At 40.7% G+C, this 21,463-nt stretch overlaps 1 protein-coding gene across 2 annotated transcripts in view; it reads left to right on the forward strand.

The window, feature by feature from the left end:
* LOC309374695 (tumor protein D52-like) overlaps nucleotides 1–21,159 on the forward strand; it is a 34,878-nt gene extending 13,719 nt beyond the window's left edge. The window contains exons 2-7 of one of the 2 annotated variants that reach the window (XM_081919888.1): nucleotides 9,004–9,119; nucleotides 10,451–10,599; nucleotides 12,006–12,107; nucleotides 17,175–17,216; nucleotides 18,205–18,253; nucleotides 19,631–21,159. In XM_081919888.1, coding sequence (XP_081776014.1) covers nucleotides 9,004–9,119; nucleotides 10,451–10,599; nucleotides 12,006–12,107; nucleotides 17,175–17,216; nucleotides 18,205–18,253; nucleotides 19,631–19,747 — 575 coding nt within the window. In that variant the 3' untranslated portion in view covers nucleotides 19,748–21,159. The remainder of the gene's footprint in view (nucleotides 1–9,003; nucleotides 9,120–10,450; nucleotides 10,600–12,005; nucleotides 12,108–17,174; nucleotides 17,217–18,204; nucleotides 18,254–19,630) is intronic. The other variant, XM_081919889.1, reaches the window with a different exon arrangement.
* The last annotated feature ends 304 nt before the right edge of the window (nucleotides 21,160–21,463 follow it).

A 21,463-nucleotide genomic window follows, 5' to 3' on the forward strand; every position in this document is an offset into this window, starting at 1 on the left:
GCCGTGACCCAGTGTTGCAAGGCTACGATTCTATGCACAGAGGCACAGCATAAGACTGGGAATGTGGAAAGGGGTTTGGGTGACTGATGTTTTTGGCTGGTTGTCAAAATATACCTTGTTTTCTAAAAGGAGTCCTTGCAAATGATGATGACCGTCACAGCTGGAGTGTTATTCCTCAGTTGCTATATTCAAAACTTCTGTGCTGTTTCTTCACTCTAACTAAAGACCTGGTCCAGTTCCATAATAATGTTTCATTTTGGACCTGATGTTACCAGACACTTCCTGGTCTTTACGGTTTCCTCGGAGTGAAATCTGCAGAGAAATAAATGGGCTTTAATGCCATTCCTAGGGCTGTAGTTAAGCACACAAAATAGGAAATGTTCCTTCAAATCTTTAATGAAAGCAAGGGATGCCAAGATCATGTCATTCATAATCTAGTTTTATTTCTTTACTTGAAACACTTAAAATGTTAAAATCAATTCCTTTTCTCAAATAATAGTCTCCAAGCTACTTGAAAATGACATTTCAGAACCAAACTTTATAGCCCTTTGTAGAAGATAATCCTCTACTAGATAAAATCCTCTTAAATATATATTTATTTGAACACACTCCCCCCCCCCCAATGGTATGGAGTGTCCCGGCTTCTCTCTATTCCATTTCAGCCTCTAAAACAAATTGGAAGAACAGAGACGTCAGAGCTGTAAGATGCAGTTTATGTAAGAATGATGCTTCTAGTTTCGTGGCTGGCTGCCAGATGGACACAGAGGCCAGCTTTGTGATGTATAAGCTAAAACAAGTTTATAATGCTACCTGCTTTCAAAAATAGCAGTCACTTCAAAGGCAAGAATCTGCTTTTAAATACATTAACAGTTCCCGAAGCACAACCTCCACAATCGCTGGCTGTTCATATGCACCTTGACTTGATCCAGGATGTTGACTTATTCTAGTTATCCTTTTGTCCATCCTGTTTCCCCCCAAAAGACATAGAGGACTTTTGGAAGAAGGAAGATCTCACATTTCACTGAGTGTGGAGTCACTGTTCCTCTGCTGCTGTCTCAGATGTTTGTAAGTTCTAGTGGGGAGAGTATAATCTGATCAAGCCCCTAGGTATAATTGACTGGCAACAGCAGAATATCAGGAAAAGCTAGTCTTTTGAGCACTTAGAGGAAGACGATGCAAACCTGCATTTCTAGTGCTGTAAAATGAGCACCTTCCCCTTCTTGCTCTTGAGAAGCAGTTGAATCCTGAACTGAATTGGGCTGCTTCAGAAAGATTCAGGCCTCCTTTGATGGGAAGCAGTTGTCCTCTGAGTTGTCCTGTTGCTCCCAAAGCCTTTGGCCTGCTTCACAACTGTCACTGTTTAAAATTGCTGCGTTTCTCAAAATTAGGGTCTAGGCATTGGCGCGGGTGGGGAGTAGTTTTGTGACCAATGGGTCTAGCTTTCTGCCAGGAAATACCTTTACTAGGGCTCTGCTTTTTACTACTTGTCCCAATTCTTTTGGAAGGGATGTACCATAGGTGTCAACTGAGTATAAAATAAAAAATTCAATCTGTTTTTAAAACTCTCTGCTGGAATTTTGCTGATGACTTACCCTTGATGTTTCCATCTGCATAGAAATTGCCCAGAGACTAATCCAGACAAAGCCTTGGATTTACTGAGATGGACTTTGGTTTTGAAGATGAAGTGGGTTGTGTACGAGGTGACTTTCTCAAGCGCCAAAGTGGGATCCATACTGAAACTTGTACAGTATTTGGTACATGGTAGTTGCTAGTATGCCTAAAAGCAGGAGTGAAGGATTTCTTTAGTTTGGAATATAACTCTGCAAATGTTGCTACTTGCAATTGCAGACCTCCTTTGCCTTAATTTTTCTGCAGGACTTCCCATGTTATGACAATAACATTGAGGGATTATACTGAAAACTACACTGTAGTAGGTTACATTGAGATGTTTCCACACTTGCAGGTTGCTCTCATTCATCATTTAGCTACACACCTGGTGGGAAATTGGGGATACTACCCCTTGATGTTGGGAAATATTGAGGGCACAAGGAGAAGGGGATGACAGAGGACGAGATGGTTGGACAGTGTTCTTGAAGCTACTAACATGAGTTTGACCAAACTGGGGGAGGCAGTGGAAGACAGGAGTGCCTGGCATGCTGTGGTCCATTGGGTCACAAAGAGTTGGGCACGACTAAACAGCTCAACAACAACAACACCACCACCACCACCAAAGCCAACATGGTAAGATGGACCAGGAAGTTGTAACTTGCTATATTAAGGAGTGTTCTAACCTGTCCTGTTTTGATATGGAGGCGTGTAGAGGGTGAATCTGTACTAAAGCTAGGAGGAAGAAGAAGAGCACAACAACCCTCTGATGGAATGGTAACAATGCCAGCCTGTCACTCCCGGGATTAGAGCAGGTTCCTGGAGTTGCATCGTGCACTCTGTCTCTGTCTGTCTTAGGACCTCTCTCACACAGACTTCTTTGTAATGATCTGCAAGCCCTCTAAGACGGGCTTTTCCAGCTCTCTGCACTGTTTCATGTGAGAGGATTCTGGATCAACCTTGCCACATGGATGCACTAGCACAAGCTGCCGCCTTCTTATTAGAGTACCTGCTCTCCTTCAGCTGCCCAATTAACCGCTGATGGTTGCTAATTCAAGCAATGGTTTAGCAACTTAGTGGAAGGAAGACTAGGCTCTTCAGAAGGAAGGAGCATGGCAGTGTGCTTCAATGCCACTCAGGAAGAGGTGTTATGCTTTGTCCCCCAAATTAATCCATTTTAGTAGTATTCTGCTGCAGCCATGTCCTCGGAAGGGGTGTATGAATTTTCCCCACATAGCTGTGACAGACTGCCTCTGCAGTGCAATATGTTTTTGCGTCTGTGTGTATCTATTTAGGTGGCTGCTTGCTGGTTTTCCCAGGACTGCTCCTGAGGGATGATTGGAAAAGAAACGGTGCCTCAGCAGATAATATTGCAATCCAATTACTACAACCAGCGTTGAAGACACTTGATAATGCTTGGCTGAGCCTGAACAAGCCAATTTACATTGCTGCGCATTCAGGTTAATTCCATTATAATTGGCTCAAGTGCCTTGCCCACAAGCAATATACTCTGTTGTCTCATCAACACCTCTGTAATAAAATTAAAGCTTCTGGCCCACAGTTAACAAGGAATTGTGTTAAGATTCAACTGCAGTAGGTACTTACAGGCTTGTGAACAAGTGTACTGTGGGGTTGTGCTCCAGAACTTCTCTGCACCTTCTCAACAGACATATACTGGCTCCAAACTCTTTGGAGAAGGAAAGCACACAATTGAATGCTGAGGGTGGAGCTGAACATGACGTGCCTTCTGTATTGCCTTGAAATATCCACCCCAGCCTTGAAGGGAGGGTGGTAGTTGCACAAGACGATCAGCATTTGCAGAGGAATTGTACCTACTGTCAATCCTCCCCAGCTCCTTTATGCTCACTATTTTGGAAAATGTTGGGTTGGGAGTACAGATCTTTAAATAAAGCATCCAGAAATGTGGGGTGTTGGCGCCATTTATAAGCACCAAAAAAGAACCAATTAATGAACAAGATGGTGCATCCAATTTCTGTTGGTGCATGTGGCATATTAATGACCACTAAAGTGTTCAATGAGATTGAAAGGAACACAGATAACTCATGCTATATTTTTTGTATTATGTTCCTTAAAAGGTATTAATACTTAGGTACTTTAAAAGTCAGTCCTATTCTCTCCCTCACTCCTGCAAATTGTCCTTTCCCTGTAACTTTATTACTCTTGCAATAAGACTTTTTAGAGGCTTCCGGGGGCTTTAAATGACCTGCATAACTATCAGGGGTCAGTGTGGTAATCCATCTAAAAAGAAGCTCAAACTTTTCCATGAAGGCACCCAGCGTATGGAATTGTCTCCACTTTGAAACATGGCAAGCACAAACTTTGATGGGCCTGCAGTTCTTATTAAAGATGCATCTGTCCACCTAGGCATTTGGAGGTTAATATTGAGCTTGGGAGGTATGTTCTGTGAATTGTGATGTACCTTATATATTAATGTGTTGTGTTGTATTCTTGTGAACCGCCCCAGTACTGTCGATGAAGGGTGAGACAGAAATATGTTCCATAAAACAACTTTTTTAAAATCATGGACAGTAATATTTTACAAATAAAGCATGTTGATTTTCTTTAAGCTCTTTTGAGTTCTTAAAACCATGTGTCTGTAACACAACACTAGCAAGATGCCCACTCAATACTTGAAATGTGGCTCAAGTATAGAGGAGCTCTTGCATAATTCTTACGCTGTGAACCGTCCTAAGATCTTCAGATGAAGGACAGTATACAACTCTCTAACAAATAAATAAAATATAAATAAATAAATAAGCCAGCTTTTTGTGCAAGAGCTTTGGGGCAGGGGAAGAGGCCTGTAGTGCAATTGTAGAGTCTTGCATGCAGAAGGTCCCAAATTTAATCCTCAGCGACTTCAGGTGGGACTGACAGAGAGACTCTACCTGCAACTGGGGAGAACTGCTACCTGTCGGTGTCAACAGTATTGACTGAGATGGAACAATGGTCTGATTTGGTATAAGGCAGTTTCCTATGTTCCCCTCCAAAATAATCACCACCACTTAAGTTTTGGACCAAACCCTAAAAAATGTGTCTTGATTCTGTATCCTACACAGTCAAATTAGTTCGGCATCCAGTTAGTGAATCTACTGTCCGCTTGCAATTCTGTGCCTGTATTCATTACTCATTTTCTCCCCCATTTTCTTAAATGGATCCTTTCTAAGGATGACAGTTAGCATCTTGTTTCTTCCTTTGTAAGCTATTATGCTTGCTGTTGCACTTTCCTGAACGATGGGGAGCCACATACCCCGTACCACTTCTGAGTTCAGCAGAGCTTGACAAAGGCTACATTACACGCCAGGACCTTCATCTGAGGTGAAGTCAGTCGGCTGACATATCTCTGCAGTTGATAGTGTAGAATGCACAGCAGCAACGTGATGAAGCTAGAAGTAAGAAAAGGGATTGTTGCAGTCTGACAAAGAGGCACTTCACTCGTAGAAACCTGCTGTGTCCAAGCAATAAATACAGACCCCCCCCAGGAAATTTGACTAGAGCTGTCTACTATATATACAAAGACACACAGGGCTGGCAAGCTACACACTGGAGAAGAAAAATCTATTCCATTAATCAGGCATAAAGTCCTACACAGATGGCTTATAGGATAGATTATGGCTGGTAATCCTTTTGTGCCCTAGAAGATTAAGAATATCCTGGTGCAACAGCAGTCAGCTGATGCTTTAAAAAAAAAGACTGAAAACTCTGGTGTAATCCTGCACAGGACTGAGACTTCCCAGAGCCCATGGCAATTCAGTTTCCTGAAAATGCCTTGTTGCGTACAGTGGATTTGGGCTTACTGAAAAGTTGTAGCCTTAACCATCAGCTGCGCAAACTACTGCAGTTAAGGAGTACCCGAGCCATTGCTTTTTAAGTTGGTATCCTAAACCTCACATATCAATTGCTTATGGTTCTCTAGTGGAAACCTGGTACACGGTGTGAGTGCCTAGCATCTTTAAATCGGTGCCTCGGATTTTAACAAGTCAAATGACTTGTGCAAAGAAAAGGAGAGAAGACTGGATGCAGGAGCAACATGAATGGCCCCCATGCATGCTGAGATCTCTGTGATGGACTGGCTGGATATGGATTTATATGAGGATTACAAATCTCCTTTTGATTTTGATACTGGAGTTAATAGAAAATATCTCTACCTGTCGCCTAGCATGGCTTTTTCTCCTCCTGGATCTCCTGTGTTGAAGGATTCTGGTAACTGTTTTTATATCTACAGCCTTCTTAAGAGAATCCATACTTATAAGAGCAGATCATAGCTCAGTATGCTTTCTGAAAGTTATAGCCTAAAGTGTTTGTTATGTGCTCTGTGCTTTTCTGCTGGAATGGAAGTGATCAGAACAGGGTTCCCAGAAGGGAACAAAACATAGTGTGTTAGATTTAATGAATGAAGAAATAGGGATGCACTCAATAATATGGAAGCAACTGAAAGCCTGATTTGAATAATAGGTAATTAAATGTTAGTGGAACTTTGCCTCAGAGCTGCCTTAAACACTATCAGGCATAGAGAATGATTTGAGAGAATGGGGAATGTTGTATTAGCATCCAGTACCAAAACAAGCTTTCACATGCATCTGACAACAAGGACTTGGGCAGAGGCTGTAAGCTTTCTGTGTTTCTCTGATCCAGGGTCCCCCAATGAGCTTCATGGCTGAGTGAGAATTCGAACCTGGTTCTCCCAGGTCATAGTCCAACACTCTCTAAGCTCTTAGAGACATGCACAACCAGTTAAATGTTCTTCTGGTTCTTGGTCCAGAGCTCACTTGAACTTCTCCTTTGTGCTGGATCTTGGAAAAAATGTGTGTGTTTCCCAAGTGTTCATAAAACATCGATTTAGGTAACTATAGCACAGCCTTCCTTACCCTGATGTTGTTCAGATGATGTTGGAATCCAACTCCCATCGGTCCCAGCCAATTGTCGTCCAAAACATCTGGGAGGGCACTAGTTTGGGGAAGATTTTGGGAGTGGAACCTTTGTGAATTTCAGAGTGCTTATATATATTCAACATAACTGCTAGAAACTATTCCAAACAACTTAGAATAAAATTAGTTCCGACAAATTTGAACATAGTTTGGCATATTTTCACCCTACCACCTTTTGTTATGCTCAAAAAAGAATGAATAACGCTCAGATTTCAGCAAACCTTTTTGCAAAAAATTAAAGGGGTGTGTGTGTGTGGAGAGAAATGAATTTACAAACATGAAAGACTTCCTTAGACATTGCATGCTAGGTTTTGACAGACTAGAATTTCTGGTTCTGCAGAGATGGTTTGATGCCTAAGGCACCAAACTTTTAATACTATTTCATGCTTGCAGGCCATAACTAACTTACTAAGTTATTTGGTAAAGCTAGATACTTGCCACTACAACAATTTTCTTAAAATTGGACCTTGGCATACTTTTAAAACTGATTACAGTATTTAAATAAGATTGCAACTTAGTTAGATAAAACTGAATTTGGAATCTGCACTTAGACACGCTCTGCACAACAATCTTCCTGCAGAGTGATGGGTTATTATGTACCCCATAACTACTATATACATCCTATGAAAAGCGGGTTCTTGCTGTGAATATTGGTGCTTTCTACCTTGAGTACACCTGATGGAAATTACTTCTTTGCAATTTCGTCTATGGTAATGAGATGTATGGAAGAATATATCTGAAATGCTTCTTGGCCTAGTAGGATCCTAAATGGCATTAGTAGCAATGCATGTTTAGCAAGGTGGGTAGGATTCCACATAAACTTGTTTACCGATGACCAGTGTCCTTACAGTACTTCTCTTGATTGTGGAAGAGAAGCAAATCTAACTCTTCCCCACTCCATTCTTTGTGAAGGGAAGTGACCGGCCCAGGGTTACCCATTGAGCTTCACGGCTGACTTGGGATTTGAGCCCTAGTTTTCCCAGATCCCAATCTTAACGCTCCAACTGCAACACCGCACTGACTCTCTTCTGCTGATGTGTTCAGCTGTCATTCTGTGCATCCTGAGACAACTTCCCTGCAGCGTGACTGGGAGGCAGCCAGGAGAGTTGTGCAGCACAAGAACCAAAAACCCTTTTGCCCACCATCCTTCTGGGGGATGCAAGATGGCACATTCCTGGATGGATATCCCCAATAAAGTCACAGCACAGCTAAAAATATAACTAGAATAATCTACTTGTATAAAAAATTAAACCAGAATGCACTTACTGCAGAGAACTAGAGGCGTTTGGCGGAATGTTTTAATTCAGTTGCTTGCTGTCTCAGGAAAACTTAAAACACTATTTACCATCCTTTGAGGATAGGTTTTGCATAAATGATTTTTATGTTCCTGTAATGCAGAATAATTCTCAATTGGTTTACTGCCTTCTTGATAGTAATCTGAAGAGAGCTTTGCAGGAAATACTTCCGTTTGCTATTGGAAAAAGAACATTCTCTTTGGTATGTAGAGTGACAAGATTGTATTGGTGTTATTTACTACATCGGTCTTTAGCACCAACCTCTGATTTTCAGACTGTTCCAGGGAACCATATTGGGGGCAGTTATGTCCTTGAGAAGACTGGTAATGCAAAATAGCTTTCCCACCATTATTGAACTTACTGTGCAGCTGCATAGTTGTGTTGGTTGTGCTCTGGGATGCATTCTGGGCATTGGGAACAACTTAGGACTTCCGGAACAGACCAGTGTTGAACGGTATACCCTCTACAGTATTTGAGTTGTTTGGCACACAGATTTGCAAGTTTCAGATTTCCAAGCTTCAGGAATCAGATTCATGTAAACCAGCGTCTTTGGTTGCCATTTCTGCGTTGTCCATATGATCTATAAAACCTTTGCCCAGTTTTTGCCCAAGATGAAGATACCATGAGGGCATGAATATGATGTGAAAGGGAAGGTGTGAAATGGGGAAATCTTGGATCACACAGAAGTAGTAAGGATAGAAGGTTTTAAGAGGTTAGATGAGGCCAAGGCACTGAAATCTGAGTAGCAGTTAATTCTGATCTTAAAATAACAAAACCCTGATAAAGCAGCTCAGTGTTGTAAATGTAGTTTTTGCTTCTGCCTCTATTGAACTCTGTATTCACTGTCAAATATCATCTGTTGTCAAGCATCCATTCATTGAAACACTCCTTACAGCAAGATAAATCAGACAGTCCTCTTATCAGGGGCATGGGAAACCTGTGACCCTTCAGCACAGCCAAAAGGTTGGGGATGATGCAGTCCAATGTGTGAGGATCTGCAAGTTCACCATCCCTGCACCATTGCAGTGGTGGGAAACCCCCAGTCTTGCTTTTCACACACCCCACCAGCCTTGATGACGAATGTTTGACAACAAAGCAATCTTAAAGTAGTGATCCCAAATTACAAATCTATTGCCTTTTTCTTTTTCTTTTTAAAGGTCTGCTGAAAAATGAAGTAATTCCTGAAGTTGGAGAAGATGCTGCTGCTTCAGTTAATGTTGCAGAGGCTTTGTCAGAAGAAGAACAGGAAGAACTTAGAAGAGAGCTTGCTAAGGTAAACCTGTTATGAGTGGCCCTCAAAACTGATCTGATTCACATATGTGAGCCACTGTTGCATTTAATATGGAGTTATGAGGCTGTCTTTCTGATAGTGCTGTTGGAAAATAATTTGTAATAAGCAGAGTTCTTATAATGGACACAGTGAATGGCCTAAGGCTGTGTGGTGCTGTTCTGTAGTTAATTGTGTCTTGGTCTCAGTGGAAGGTAAATGTAAAGCAGCTCTGTGGTTGCTGGAAGAAAAGTACAATATGTATAACCTTGATTTATGGCTTAAGCTACCTCTCTGCATGAAAGGTTCAGCTGATTTGTTTGCTTCATATATTTGGGGTTTTTAACAATTGCAAATTCATTAAAGGGAAAACAAAACACACAGAAATACAATGCATCCATTTTAATTTACACCTTGATCAGTATATTATTTTGCAAGCAAAAGTAGTTCCTGGTTACCTGTTGCCACACTTGCTTCGATCAGCTCTGTCTCCTTACAGAATTAAAAAAAAGAGCTGAAGCAGAAGTTGGCATTTGGAATTGCAAATGCAGAAGGCTTTGGTTTAGAATAAGAACACTTGAAAGACATCGCAGATGTAGCACTCACTTTGCTCTGATTGTGCCTTCAAAGCTTTTCATGTTTCTTGCTCTTAGTTCTGTGACATTGGGACCTGAAACAAAACATTCTACTGTGCAGCGATTCTGTTCAGGAACTCAACCATTCTTTTCCATTACCCCGCCCCAAACCAACATGGCCACTGAGCATTCTGTCAACACCAAACTTTTGGGGGGTTCACCGTCGCTTAGGGGTTGTTGGGTTTTGGGGTTTTTTTTTTTTTTTGCCTGAGGGCTTTCTGTAGTTCTGTTAAAAAACCCAACGAAAAACCAACAACCCTGATTATCTTGCAGCCTGAACATTGGGAACAGAGGGAATTATATTGCCTTCAATCCATTACAAGTTTTAGATTTTTCTGTTTTGGTTTATGCTGTTTTTAATGTGAATGTTATTTTGATTGTAAGTTGCTTTGAGTTGCTTTTGTGGAAAAAAAGCAACCAATAACCAAAAGCAACTAATAAGTTCATTAATAAGTAGATGTGAAAATTACCCATGCAATTGAATTGGGGCACTATTAGTTGATTACTGAATCAGAATCTGTTGGTGTTTTGTCTCAAACTGAAACCTATAATTAACATATATTTAAATCCTTAAAGGATGCAAGTGTAATTTGTTCCAAACAAGGAAATGTTCATAGTAAATGTGAAAACATCTGCTCTAAAATAATTCCTCAGTAGCTTATGCTTCCCTAGTTGATTTTCTTCATGGGCTCTATCTCGTAGGTGGAAGAAGAAATCCAGACTTTGTCACAGGTACTAGCTGCTAAAGAGAAGCATCTAGCAGAAATAAAGAGAAAACTGGGGATCAGTTCGCTGCAGGAGCTGAGGCAGAACCTTTCCAAAGGGTGGCAAGATGTCACAGCAACAAATGCGTATGTTTCTTCACTTAAATTATTTTGCCTGAATGCAAGGGATGGGCTTGAGTTTCCTCATCAGCTGAATTTGGTGGGCTTTCTGAGAGGCCTTTGTTTCAGGATCTAGTGATGGCAGATTATATTTTTGTAGCGAGGGTTTCAGCAGGACCATTCAGAGGAGACCATTCTTCCTGAAATGTTAGTTTTCTGTACACCTGGATTCTCCTCGGTGGTGGGAGAGCATTCAGACACTTCGCATGAAGTCTGAGCTAGGAAAACTTTGTAAATTGGTCCTTAATAAGAAATTAAGGTTTAGTCAAAGCAGAAGGGAGCTTCTTTCTAGGGTTGGTTAAAATTGTCATACCATTAAGCATCTGGCTCTTCCAACGTTGTTTAACGACAACTCTCATCAATCCCTGGCAGCATGACCATTGGTCAGGGTTAAGCTGTAGTTCGACACACATATATTGGAGGCAGTGTGTTGTTTTTTTTGTTGTCTGTGAGATTGTGGGTGTGAGAAGGCCGTTGCAATTGTTTTTGAACATTGATGTTTTCATTGTGAAAACACTTCCAATGTATTTTATGGGAAGCAATTGATAAATGGAGTCAGATACATACTTTCTTCATTTCTACACCACAAACACACACATCTCAACATTACATCAATTTATCATCCTCATTGTCCACTGTGAGAGCAGAATGCTGGGCTAGATACAGTTGGTTTAGCACTTAAATATCGTCTGCAGGACCACAGCTTCCTGTCCCTGCTCTTAAGCATGTGTGTTGAACGTGTGGTCAGATGGTTCATTTTTTGTGGTATGCTACAGTTGCTGAAAACACCTAATGCAACTGTGTGTAAAAGACTCAATATGGCATTTTGGCACCATCATCTCAGACAAAAGAACCTGGGTGTCTTGCAATTTTCTAGAACTTTTTCTGGTTAAGTCTGATAGGAAGATGAGGCAACTCTCCCAACTGTTTTCTTACCACACAAATTGTATCGTGGAGCAAATATTTTGCCATGTGTGTTGCGAAAGAGATGTGTTATTGGCAAACCTTTTCAATTTTAAACCAAATCAGTTATTCATTGTGCTCTCCTATAGATGCCTTGTTGTGCCTTGTTAGTTATGCCACTTTTACAAAAAAAGAGGAAAGAGTTCTAAACCCAGTTTCTCTCATTTTGATAGAGGAAAGGGATGCAGGATACAAAAGCTAACTTTTCAGATAAATTTGATGTACCGAAGCTAGTGTTCACTGGAAATGCTAAGGATTGAAGAAGCTTACATAAGCTGCCTTACTAGCAATGCATGACTTCTTAATTTCAAGTGCACTAGGAGCAAAGTAATACGTATGCCTGTTCCAACACTTGTGGTGCAGGTGTTTGAGAATTGTGATAATAGGTTGACTCTTTTTTTTTTATTTAGGTATAAGAAGACATCAGAAACACTGTCTCAAGCTGGGCAGAAAGCTTCTGCTGCATTCTCAACAGTTGGCTCTGCAATAACGAAGAAGTTGGAAGATGTGAAGTATGACTTTAATTTTCCCCTCGCCTGTAGTAGTATCTGTTTACACTGCATAGGGTTTCAACAGTGCCAAACACAAAATTGCAAATCCTTCCAGGAGTGCAGAGTTTGTGGATTGCAGCTGGGAACTGACAGCTTGATTCTATAACTAAGCTATTTATTTTGACATGAACAAGCAGGGAACTACTCTGGCCTTGTGCTAATGGCATTCTATTTTTTTAATGGGTGGGTGGGGACTGTGCCACTTACATGTGAAATGGTCCCCAGTCGATTGAATGGACTAATAGTGATCCACATTGAGACTTGCATCTTCCCAATGTGTCTTGATTTGGTTCCTCCTATTCAGTTCACTTCCCAAGATAATTAGGTGCCTGAGACTGCAAATTGCATTTCCTTCCCGAGTGTTAACAAAGCTATCGCTACATTGTGCTTCTCTCTAACGAAACCCCAAAATCTGCAATCTGAAGCACGCCGCCTCAACCTACCTAATAGTTGGGCCGGTACTGCACTGAATTGATAAGACTAATCCTGGAGAGCTCCTGCATCTAGATGTTCCTTTCTTGATGTAATCATGTTGGAGGGTAGGTAGTAGGGAATAAAACATCAGTTGGAATGGGATTAAACAAGTTGCATGTTCTCTCTTCTTCGGTTACTTGTACACCGGGAAAGAAAGTAGCCATCAAGCTACCGAAAGCAAGCATGTGAGAGCTGCATGAATCCCAGGCACATAGAAATAAATCAGGAACGTTCTGAGTACCTGCATTTTTGTGAAAACTAACTCCCCTCCTAGAATTGTGCCTTACAAAACTTCTCATCTTTTATTCTGTTTATATGTTTTGTACTGTTGGTGAGGTTTTCTGGGGGTGAGGGATGGAACGTGCTTGTGTTGGGTTGTGTAACATCTCTAAGTATCCTTAGCAGAGCATGTGTGAGCTGTAACTTTGGATTCTATATCCTGGAAGCTTTATTTTTTTATTTTTTTAAGATTTAAAATATTTGCGTTGTTTCTGAGGTTGAAGGACCCAATTGTTTTTCTTCATTAAAGCAGTGGTTGTGGGAACTTGTGATGAAACCTAATGGTATAACAGCAGCCGCACAGTGACCTGGTTTGCATGTCAAGTTAAGCCAAAATTTGACTGAACATGAATGTATGAAGATGTGGACGCTTGAAGAGCTTGCAGTCGCATTGCTCCTCCTTGGCCCTTTTATAGCTGTTGCACTGCAATAAGGTTTGGCTTAGCATGTCACCCGAACCTGGACATGTCATTAAACAAGCAGTAACCAGCTTGCTTTTGGCTGCACTCCATGGCTAATATACAGGGAGCTTAGCATGGTGTCCCAATCTGGGCTTGTGTTTAAGCTTGGCTTAGTTCTGTCCAGCTCAACATGGCAGCAAAAAAGGACTGGGGAGGGGCAAAGTGGCTGCAATTTCCTCTTTGGGAGCCTGCACTAAGCCAAGTTTGGGTTCTTCGTTACACTCTGGGCTGCTTTTTGTGTAGACGACACAAAAATTTGCATCTTTCTTATTTCAGTTTGTGGGTGCTTGCACTCAGATTTCTTCACTCAGAATTAAAATCACTTGCATTTAATTGCACAATATTTCCTTGGAACTGCTGAATCTCAGAGCTAGATTTCATTGCAGAAAACGAACCCTTCACTTCTGTTGCTGCGTTTTCTTCTGGAGTGTAGTCAGTTAACATATAAGTGTACTAGCTCAAGCTCACTACTTTTACTGTGAAAATCCCTGTGTGTTTATACTGGAACTTTCTCTTTATTTTTAAATGTTTGCTTGGTGTCCTACAGAGTGCACGCATTTACACATTCCTTTAGGTAAGATTGTGAAAAGTTGCTGTAGAGCATGCAAGTAGTCTTTCTGTTGTCTAGTGAATAGCTCCTGACTGACCATAATACTGGGTAACTTGAAGAGGGCTAAAGTAGTTTTCCTTCCCCACCACAAAAACTTTTTTTTAAAAAAAGTGTTTAATAGATTATTAGAAATACTAGGTTATATCCAATGAAGTTGTCCACAGAGAAGACCCATTTGTGGAAAAGACGTGGGAGGTAGCATATGGCAACTCTGAAGGGCACTTCAATGTTGTTAGCCATATATAATATGTGAAATTCAGGGGAGGGGGGAGAGCCCTGTGAAGTTGATTGCAATAGCAATGCAATTAAATAAGGAATGGAAGAGGTGAAGGGAGCCAGGGAAAGAACAGAGGGTTTCTGTGGTGAGTGGAAGGATGCTGTCTGGATACCACACCCATCCATCCATGGACAGGTGCCTTACCTGTTGAGAGCCAAACAGAGGGATAGACCAGGTTTCTCAGAGGTCAGGTCTACACCAGGTTTTGCCACCTCTCAATTACAAGATGTACCAGAAATGTTAGACCTGTTATTTGATAGTTACATATGTTGGTTTGAATTGTTTTACTAATTTTTGCAAGTTCCTATGAACCAAGCTTCCCCTGGATTGAGCACTTAAAACATATTGAATAGCCTGTTTCAAGGGAATGTTACCAACGATCAAATAACAGCAGATTGACTTTGTAGTTAGTGTTAAGAGAGTCTTAGCGAGAACAGTTTCGTTGCCCCTAGCACAAACCACACTGGTGGGTGGGATTCAACCATGGAAGCCCTGTGCAAGGACTTCCACTTGTGCAGTGATAATACTCTTCTACTTTACTGGAGCAGAATTTCAGCACAGAAATGAGCAATATCTTTTCTTATTTACCTAAAACTCAGATATTTTTCCTGTCCCCTCTCTAGTTCCTTCTATTATATGACTGAATGTTCCAGACCTGCTGGGGAAAGTAGAAGGGGATAGTGCTGGGCACATAACACATTCTTCCAGTGGAACATCTGAAGAGGGAGATTTCTGTTGCCTCCACAGTGAGATACCCGGGCACCAAACAAGAACAGAGGCAAGATAATCCTCCTTTGGATGGCGGCACTGGAAGAATGAAAAGCAAACGATGTGTCTGCTGAACTTCCCTGTGCAGGATCACAATAGCCAAAAAACATTTTACCTTTTAATTCTTAGCAATTTTGACTATTGCTCACTTGCAACGCTGGGCACTATATTCCTTTAGAAACATTGGAAGTTTCTTTATACTGAATCATAACCAGTTGGTACATTAGGTTCAGTGTCGTCTACACTGACCAGCAGTGGATTTCAGGCAGGGTTCTCACAGCCTTACTTTGGAGGTGCAATGGATTGATGCTGGCACATTCTGCATGCACAGCAAATGCTCTGCCACTGAGCTATGCCCCCTTGGGGTGTGCTGTAGCTGCAGTAAGCATTTCAAGAAGGATAGCTTGTCTTTAAACACCTGCTACAAATCCCAGCCCTAAGCAAGTGGAAAGTGTGCTGTATTCTTTCCAGTTCTGTTGTCAATGATTGTGCAGCACTTTTGAGGGAAATTGGATCTGTGGCAATATAGGTCAAGGGGATGCAGGGATAGCGGCAGAACTGGGGCTACTACCTGACAACCCTGAGACTGCTTCATCACCAAAGAGCAGAACAGCTGGGAAATCAGGAAGAGGAAAACAGAAAAGAGCTTATGTGTGAGAGAAAGTGGCAACCAAGATGATAGGGCAAGAAAGTGAATAGATGTTAAAAGGTGAAAATGAGAGGTCAAGCCAGGCATAGGCAAACTCGACCCTCCAGATGTTTCGGGACTACAACTCCCATCACCCCTAGCTAACAGGTCAGGGATAATGGGAGTTGTAGTCCCAAAACATCTGGAGGACTGAGTTTGCCTATGCCTGGGTTAAGCACTGATGCACCTGGGGGAAATGATGTGGTGAGTTAGAGGTGCATGTGTGAATATACTTTTGGGGTATATGTGGTGGTATGAATGCCAACTTCCTGTTATGTAGGTGGTGGGGTTTTGGTTCTCTATGCCCAAGCATTCAGAGGAGCTGTTAGCAGTCTTCACAAGGCTAAAAAAAATCAGATGTTAAAATATGACCCAGTTACTTAAACTGCAAGGTAGAAGACAACCTACAGTGTGAACCATGGTTTGTATTCCGCTAAATCATACTCTTTGAGCAGACCCACTGAAATCAGTTCAGAAGTTAATCATGACTTAGTTGGACTCAACCCTATGTAGCTAGTAGTTGGCAGGCTAATTGGTGTTGCCCAAACTGTATATAGAAATAGTTTATATAGGAACATAATTGAAACATTTGGACCAGCTTAAGTGAGAACCATTTTTGCTTTTTCTCTAGATGGAAAGCGTTTCTGTAGAACAACCTGTCCCTTGCTATGAACTGATAGCTTTCTATAGCTTTGTTTTAGCTTCCTGATCATCTGGAACATGTCATAAAACTGACTTGTTTAACTACCGCATCACTAAATCTGGATAGGCTTGGCAGCATCTAACGGCCTATAAAGTAACAGCTCACCATAACAGTGTAGTGACTGCCCCTAGGCATTATCTACTCCTGTGTTGCTGAAGGAACAAGCATTATTAGTATACTGAAAGCTATTGTGATCCACTGTATAGTTATTGATAGTCCAGATCCGATTCTTCCTTGCACTTTTCCAGGCTGGGTGAACAGATAAAATAATAGGTGCCTGGTATATCCTGTAGGATGGTTGTGAGGATGAACATAAATGTACTATAAGGAACATGAACATAAAGTGCTAATATAAAAAGAGGAGTGGTTTTTGGCAGAAGCTGATTGGCCCCATTCTGAAAACACATTGATATTGACTAATATGCTGAATCATGTTTATATCCCTAGGTTAAGGTTTTAAAATTCTGGGTGTACTTACTCCTGAAGTTTACACCCATCTGATTAATCTGTAACGTTTGGCATTTTTGACTAAATCTGATCAGTTACTTTAAGAACCACCCTGTGGAGTTTGTTTACTAACCTAGCATGATGTGCTTATATGTTGCTACTGCTTGCCTCTTAGTGGTGCATGGTGACAGATTTGCATGCCTGTTTTGAGTGTGTTGGATAAATATTCTGATAATGTTTTGCTACACGAAATGGCAGGGACATGGCACACGTCTCCTCATAATCTGATTGATTCTCCTTTCTTTTAACGCTGCCGTGTAGTATACGTTGTCTACAACATTCAATTAGCATGCCTGCTATGAGGTAATGTATGTAATTGCATTAAGTTTCAGTTCCTATTCTAATGTAAGCAGGGACAAATAATATTGATTGCTGCAAATGCATATTTAAAACAGGTAAGGGTGTATTTGACTTGCCCCATATAGAGTGTTTGAGTAATGCCATTTTGTATTGAAGCAGGAACATACCCTGCGTTGTCACCACTGATTCTGTGGACTTCTGTTAGAATAAGGAAGGTGGGAAAGGAGATGATAGATAGATAGATAGATAGATAGATAGATAGATGATAGATAGATAGATAGATAGATAGATAGATAGATAGATAGATGATAGATAGATAGGTTCATTTGACCTATGTGCTTCTGCATAACTGCAAATACCAGCTGTGGAGAACATCACACGGTATCGTATGTGACGCATAGCATTGTATATGATGTCTGTTGTAGGGGGTGGAGAAACAAACCTAAATAAAATAAAGGAATAATTGGGAGCTTTAAAGTGTGCTGCCTATGGCTTCTTGGCAATTGGGGTTTTCATTTGGTGTATTATATATTTGGTGCCAAATGCAAGGTGGGATAGGCTACACTCCAGCGTTCAACTGATTGGTGCTGACTGAAGCTCTTACTAAGATCAGCTGCACAGAACTTTCTTTGCAGCCCAGTTTGAGGTTAAGCTGGTCTGTAAACAGAAATGTTTAATCTGACAACAGATGACTGAGGTGGGTGGCCCAACTTGTCTGGCAAGTGCCCCCAGGGAGCGTGTGTCTCAGAATCTGGCCCACTGGCCAGATCTAGTTCCCCCTCCCCTGGTGTATAGGATTGGGCTGGAAAATAATGAAATATAAAAAAAGGAAATTGTATAATTGGAATCTTCCAGGCTACTGACTGGCACCATAGCTGCATCTTAAAAGTACTGTTCTGCTCTTCAAGCTTTTCTTTAAGTGGTTGGCCATTGCATATACATTTTCTAAGGCCAAACAAGAAATGTAACTCTTGTTTTCTTTCCTGAATAGAAATTCCCCAACATTCAAGTCCTTTGAAGAAAAAGTGGAAAACTTAAAGGTAAATCTAACGACAAACTTCATTCTTAAAATAAAATTTAAAAATTAGCTGAGATTTCTAAGAATACTTGATCTGTAGGTATTCTGCTTCCTTGGAACAATGGAGAACATTTAACTACTATGGTGTCTACTAGCAGTACAAAAAAAATTCCTTCCAGTAGCACCTTAAAGACCAACTAAGTTAGTTCTTGGTATGAGCTTTCGTGTGCATGCACACTTCTTCAGATACACTGAAACAGAAGTTTCCAGACCCTTCTATATAGTGAGAAGTGTATCTGAAGAAGTGTGCATGCACACGAAAGCTCATACCAAGAACTAACTTAGTTGGTCTTTAAGGTGCTACTGGAAGGAATTTTTTTTGTTTTGACTATGGCAGACCAACACGGCTACCTATCTGTTACTAGCAGTACCACACTGTTGGGAACTAAATAAAGCTTAACTTCTGCATTGTTGGAAGAGAAAACAGAGGACAGGTTATTGTTTCTTAAGGGGACCAGAATGAAGTGTGCTCAGTAAAAACAGCCTGAGAAATGCATTAGCAGGACAGTGTTAGTTTCCCCCTTTCTCTCCCCATATACCAATTTGAAGCACAGTTGAAACTCTCAGGAAGTCAAACTTGCATTGAATTAGGACATTAGCTTATGCAATGCCTTGTGTGCACCTACACCCTGAGGATATGCTTAAGGTAGGCTACTAAAATTATAACTGATTTATATAAATTTTGTACACCCGTAATATCATTATTATTATGTGTCTTTTAAAAGAACTCATGAAAGCAAAGAAAATAAATCTTACTGGGCAGCATTTTAGCTACTGACCTTACTGGATTTTTTTTTAGTATGTCTGTCCAGGTGTAGCATTTCTGCAACCATAATTATGCAAATTGGCATAACCATCTTTCTACCTTATCTATAAGGCACAGATATGGTTGTTTTAACATGTTGCACGTCAAATTGGGGATTATATCATTTATCTACCTCTGGTATTTTACTACAAAGTTTCCTCTACTATTGCTGGGGCTAAACTTAATCTGTATGCTAAGGTGCTCATGTGTACACACTTTATTCAGTTGTATCAGCCTGTTTTCTGAAAGCTCAGAACTGAGACTGTTCCCAATAGAAATACATAATGGATTTTAAATTGCCCCATTAATTACTGCATGAAGAACAACATTATTCTGTATTCAGGCTTCTGCTTTGGACATTGGGAGAAGGAAGTCTCATAATTGTGAGACACCTGGGTTCCCTTGCTGTCTAAATTTGGATTGCACAGAGAGACAGAGAGAAATAATATTTGGGTATATAGCCATAGGCTGTTAACCATAATTGCAGTTTAACTTCTAAAGAGTGTAATCTGAAGTCTCTAAATCTCTCTTCAGTATAAGGTTGGGGGAACCAAGCCTGCTGGGGGTGACTTTGGAGAGGTCTTGAACTCTGCTGCCAATGCCAGTGCCACAGAAGCTACTACAAAGCAGACTGAAGAGGAGACTCAATGATTGTCCTGCCTTCCTTGTGCTACCCACTGCCAGATGCTGCAAGCAAATGCTGAAGCACAACACCTCTCTGCTGTAGACTCTTCCAGGATGTCCTTCTGTTTAGCACTTAGCTTTATAGCTGTTCAATGTAAATCGTTTCTATAGGTTCAGAGTATTTTTGAAACCGTAAAATACACTCTTGCCTATGTTATCTGTGGGATGGGGAATTTTTATGCATTTTGAGTATTTAAAAAGATTTATTTCTGGTCCAAAGAAATCATTAAGGTTTTACAAAAGGTTTAGAAATGGGAAACTCAACACTGTATATGATGGATGCTGGGACGAATAGCAGTTGCTTCATGCCATGTCTCTTCATACTTAATTCACTGCCAAAACCTTTGAAAACTTCATTGTTGTTTTAAGTGTGTACCTTTAACTGGTTTTGTTGCAAGAGGTTCCACAGGCAGAATAAGTTTGCTTTGATATTGCAATGTTAAGTTCTCAGTGTACGTGTTGTGGTCTTGGTAAGTGGACACTGAAAGTAGGGCGATTCCAACAAACATTCACTATTTTTATGGTTTCCCTAAAAAAATAAAAATCCTGATAGTAAACTTCTCTGAACTGAACTGAAGTAGCAGAGATGATGTTTTCTCCTGGGTATTAGAAGTTGACTTCCAAAATGTAAAATGAGGCAGGCTGTTAACATAAATTATATAGGCTGAAAGCCTACTGCAAAGGGAGTGGTTTAGAGGCACCATACTTATAAAAATAAAATGGTTGCTCCCTTCCGCTTGCTAGTTGATGAAAAGGAACATTCGACTAAAAGTCCATGTTATTTCTGCTGCTTATAACACTCCTCCCTCTCAATCAATCAATAAATTAAGTGTATGGTACCAACAGTGCAAAGTTGGCTATGCATTTCCATTTGAGGGAAATGCACATTGGAATGTAGGCAATATAGACCCAAGCTCTGAATTGGCTGCAGTGGAAGATTGGAATAAGATAAAGTGGGCAATCTCACAGCCTGGAAATACAAAAATGAGCATGGTCAACTCTTTCTATGCTTAAAAATGTTCTCTTAACTAAAACCTGTTGCTGATCTTGTAAAAAGACTTGGCTTCTTAGAAGCTAAATGCACTCCCACCTTGTATGTATACTATGTGCCTGCATTAGACAAATTTCTGGCACACTGTAAGGTTATATTTAGGAGAAGTGTTTTGCCACATTAATCACAAAGCTTGAAATGAACTAGAACACATTCTTAAAAGGTGCATTGCAACTTAGGCTTCATCTTTATAGCTGCACCGGAGCTGCCACAAATAATGCCTATTAAGCAATTTTGCTGTATTTGACAGCGTTCTGTAGCATATCAGATTTAGCCTCAATACTTGATTACTTGTTAAAATAAAAGCATTGTCTTCTCAAATGTAAAATGCTACTTTGAGTTGGCTTGTGTCTTTTAAACAAGGTTATCCTTTTCAAATGAAGATCTCAATTAGAGCTTCTAAATATGCATTTGAGAGAGCACCTCCTTTCTAGATGGGGTTGGAGGAGGAGCGAGCATTTTGCTCACTGATGCAACCTGGGCACCCAGATATTGTGATGGGATGCTGTTTTAGGTCACATTCTCAAAAGTCATGTCTGGACATCAGTTTCAGTTTGGATCCATTTTCAGTTTCAAAGAATGGTCATATACCAAGTAAGTACTGGAATTCCAGGATTTGATTGGGAGAAAAA

The sequence above is a fragment of the Podarcis melisellensis genome (genome assembly GCF_964234715.1).
Source record: "Podarcis melisellensis genome assembly, chromosome: 7".
In the NCBI taxonomy this organism is placed as follows: Eukaryota; Metazoa; Chordata; class Lepidosauria; order Squamata; family Lacertidae; genus Podarcis; species Podarcis melisellensis.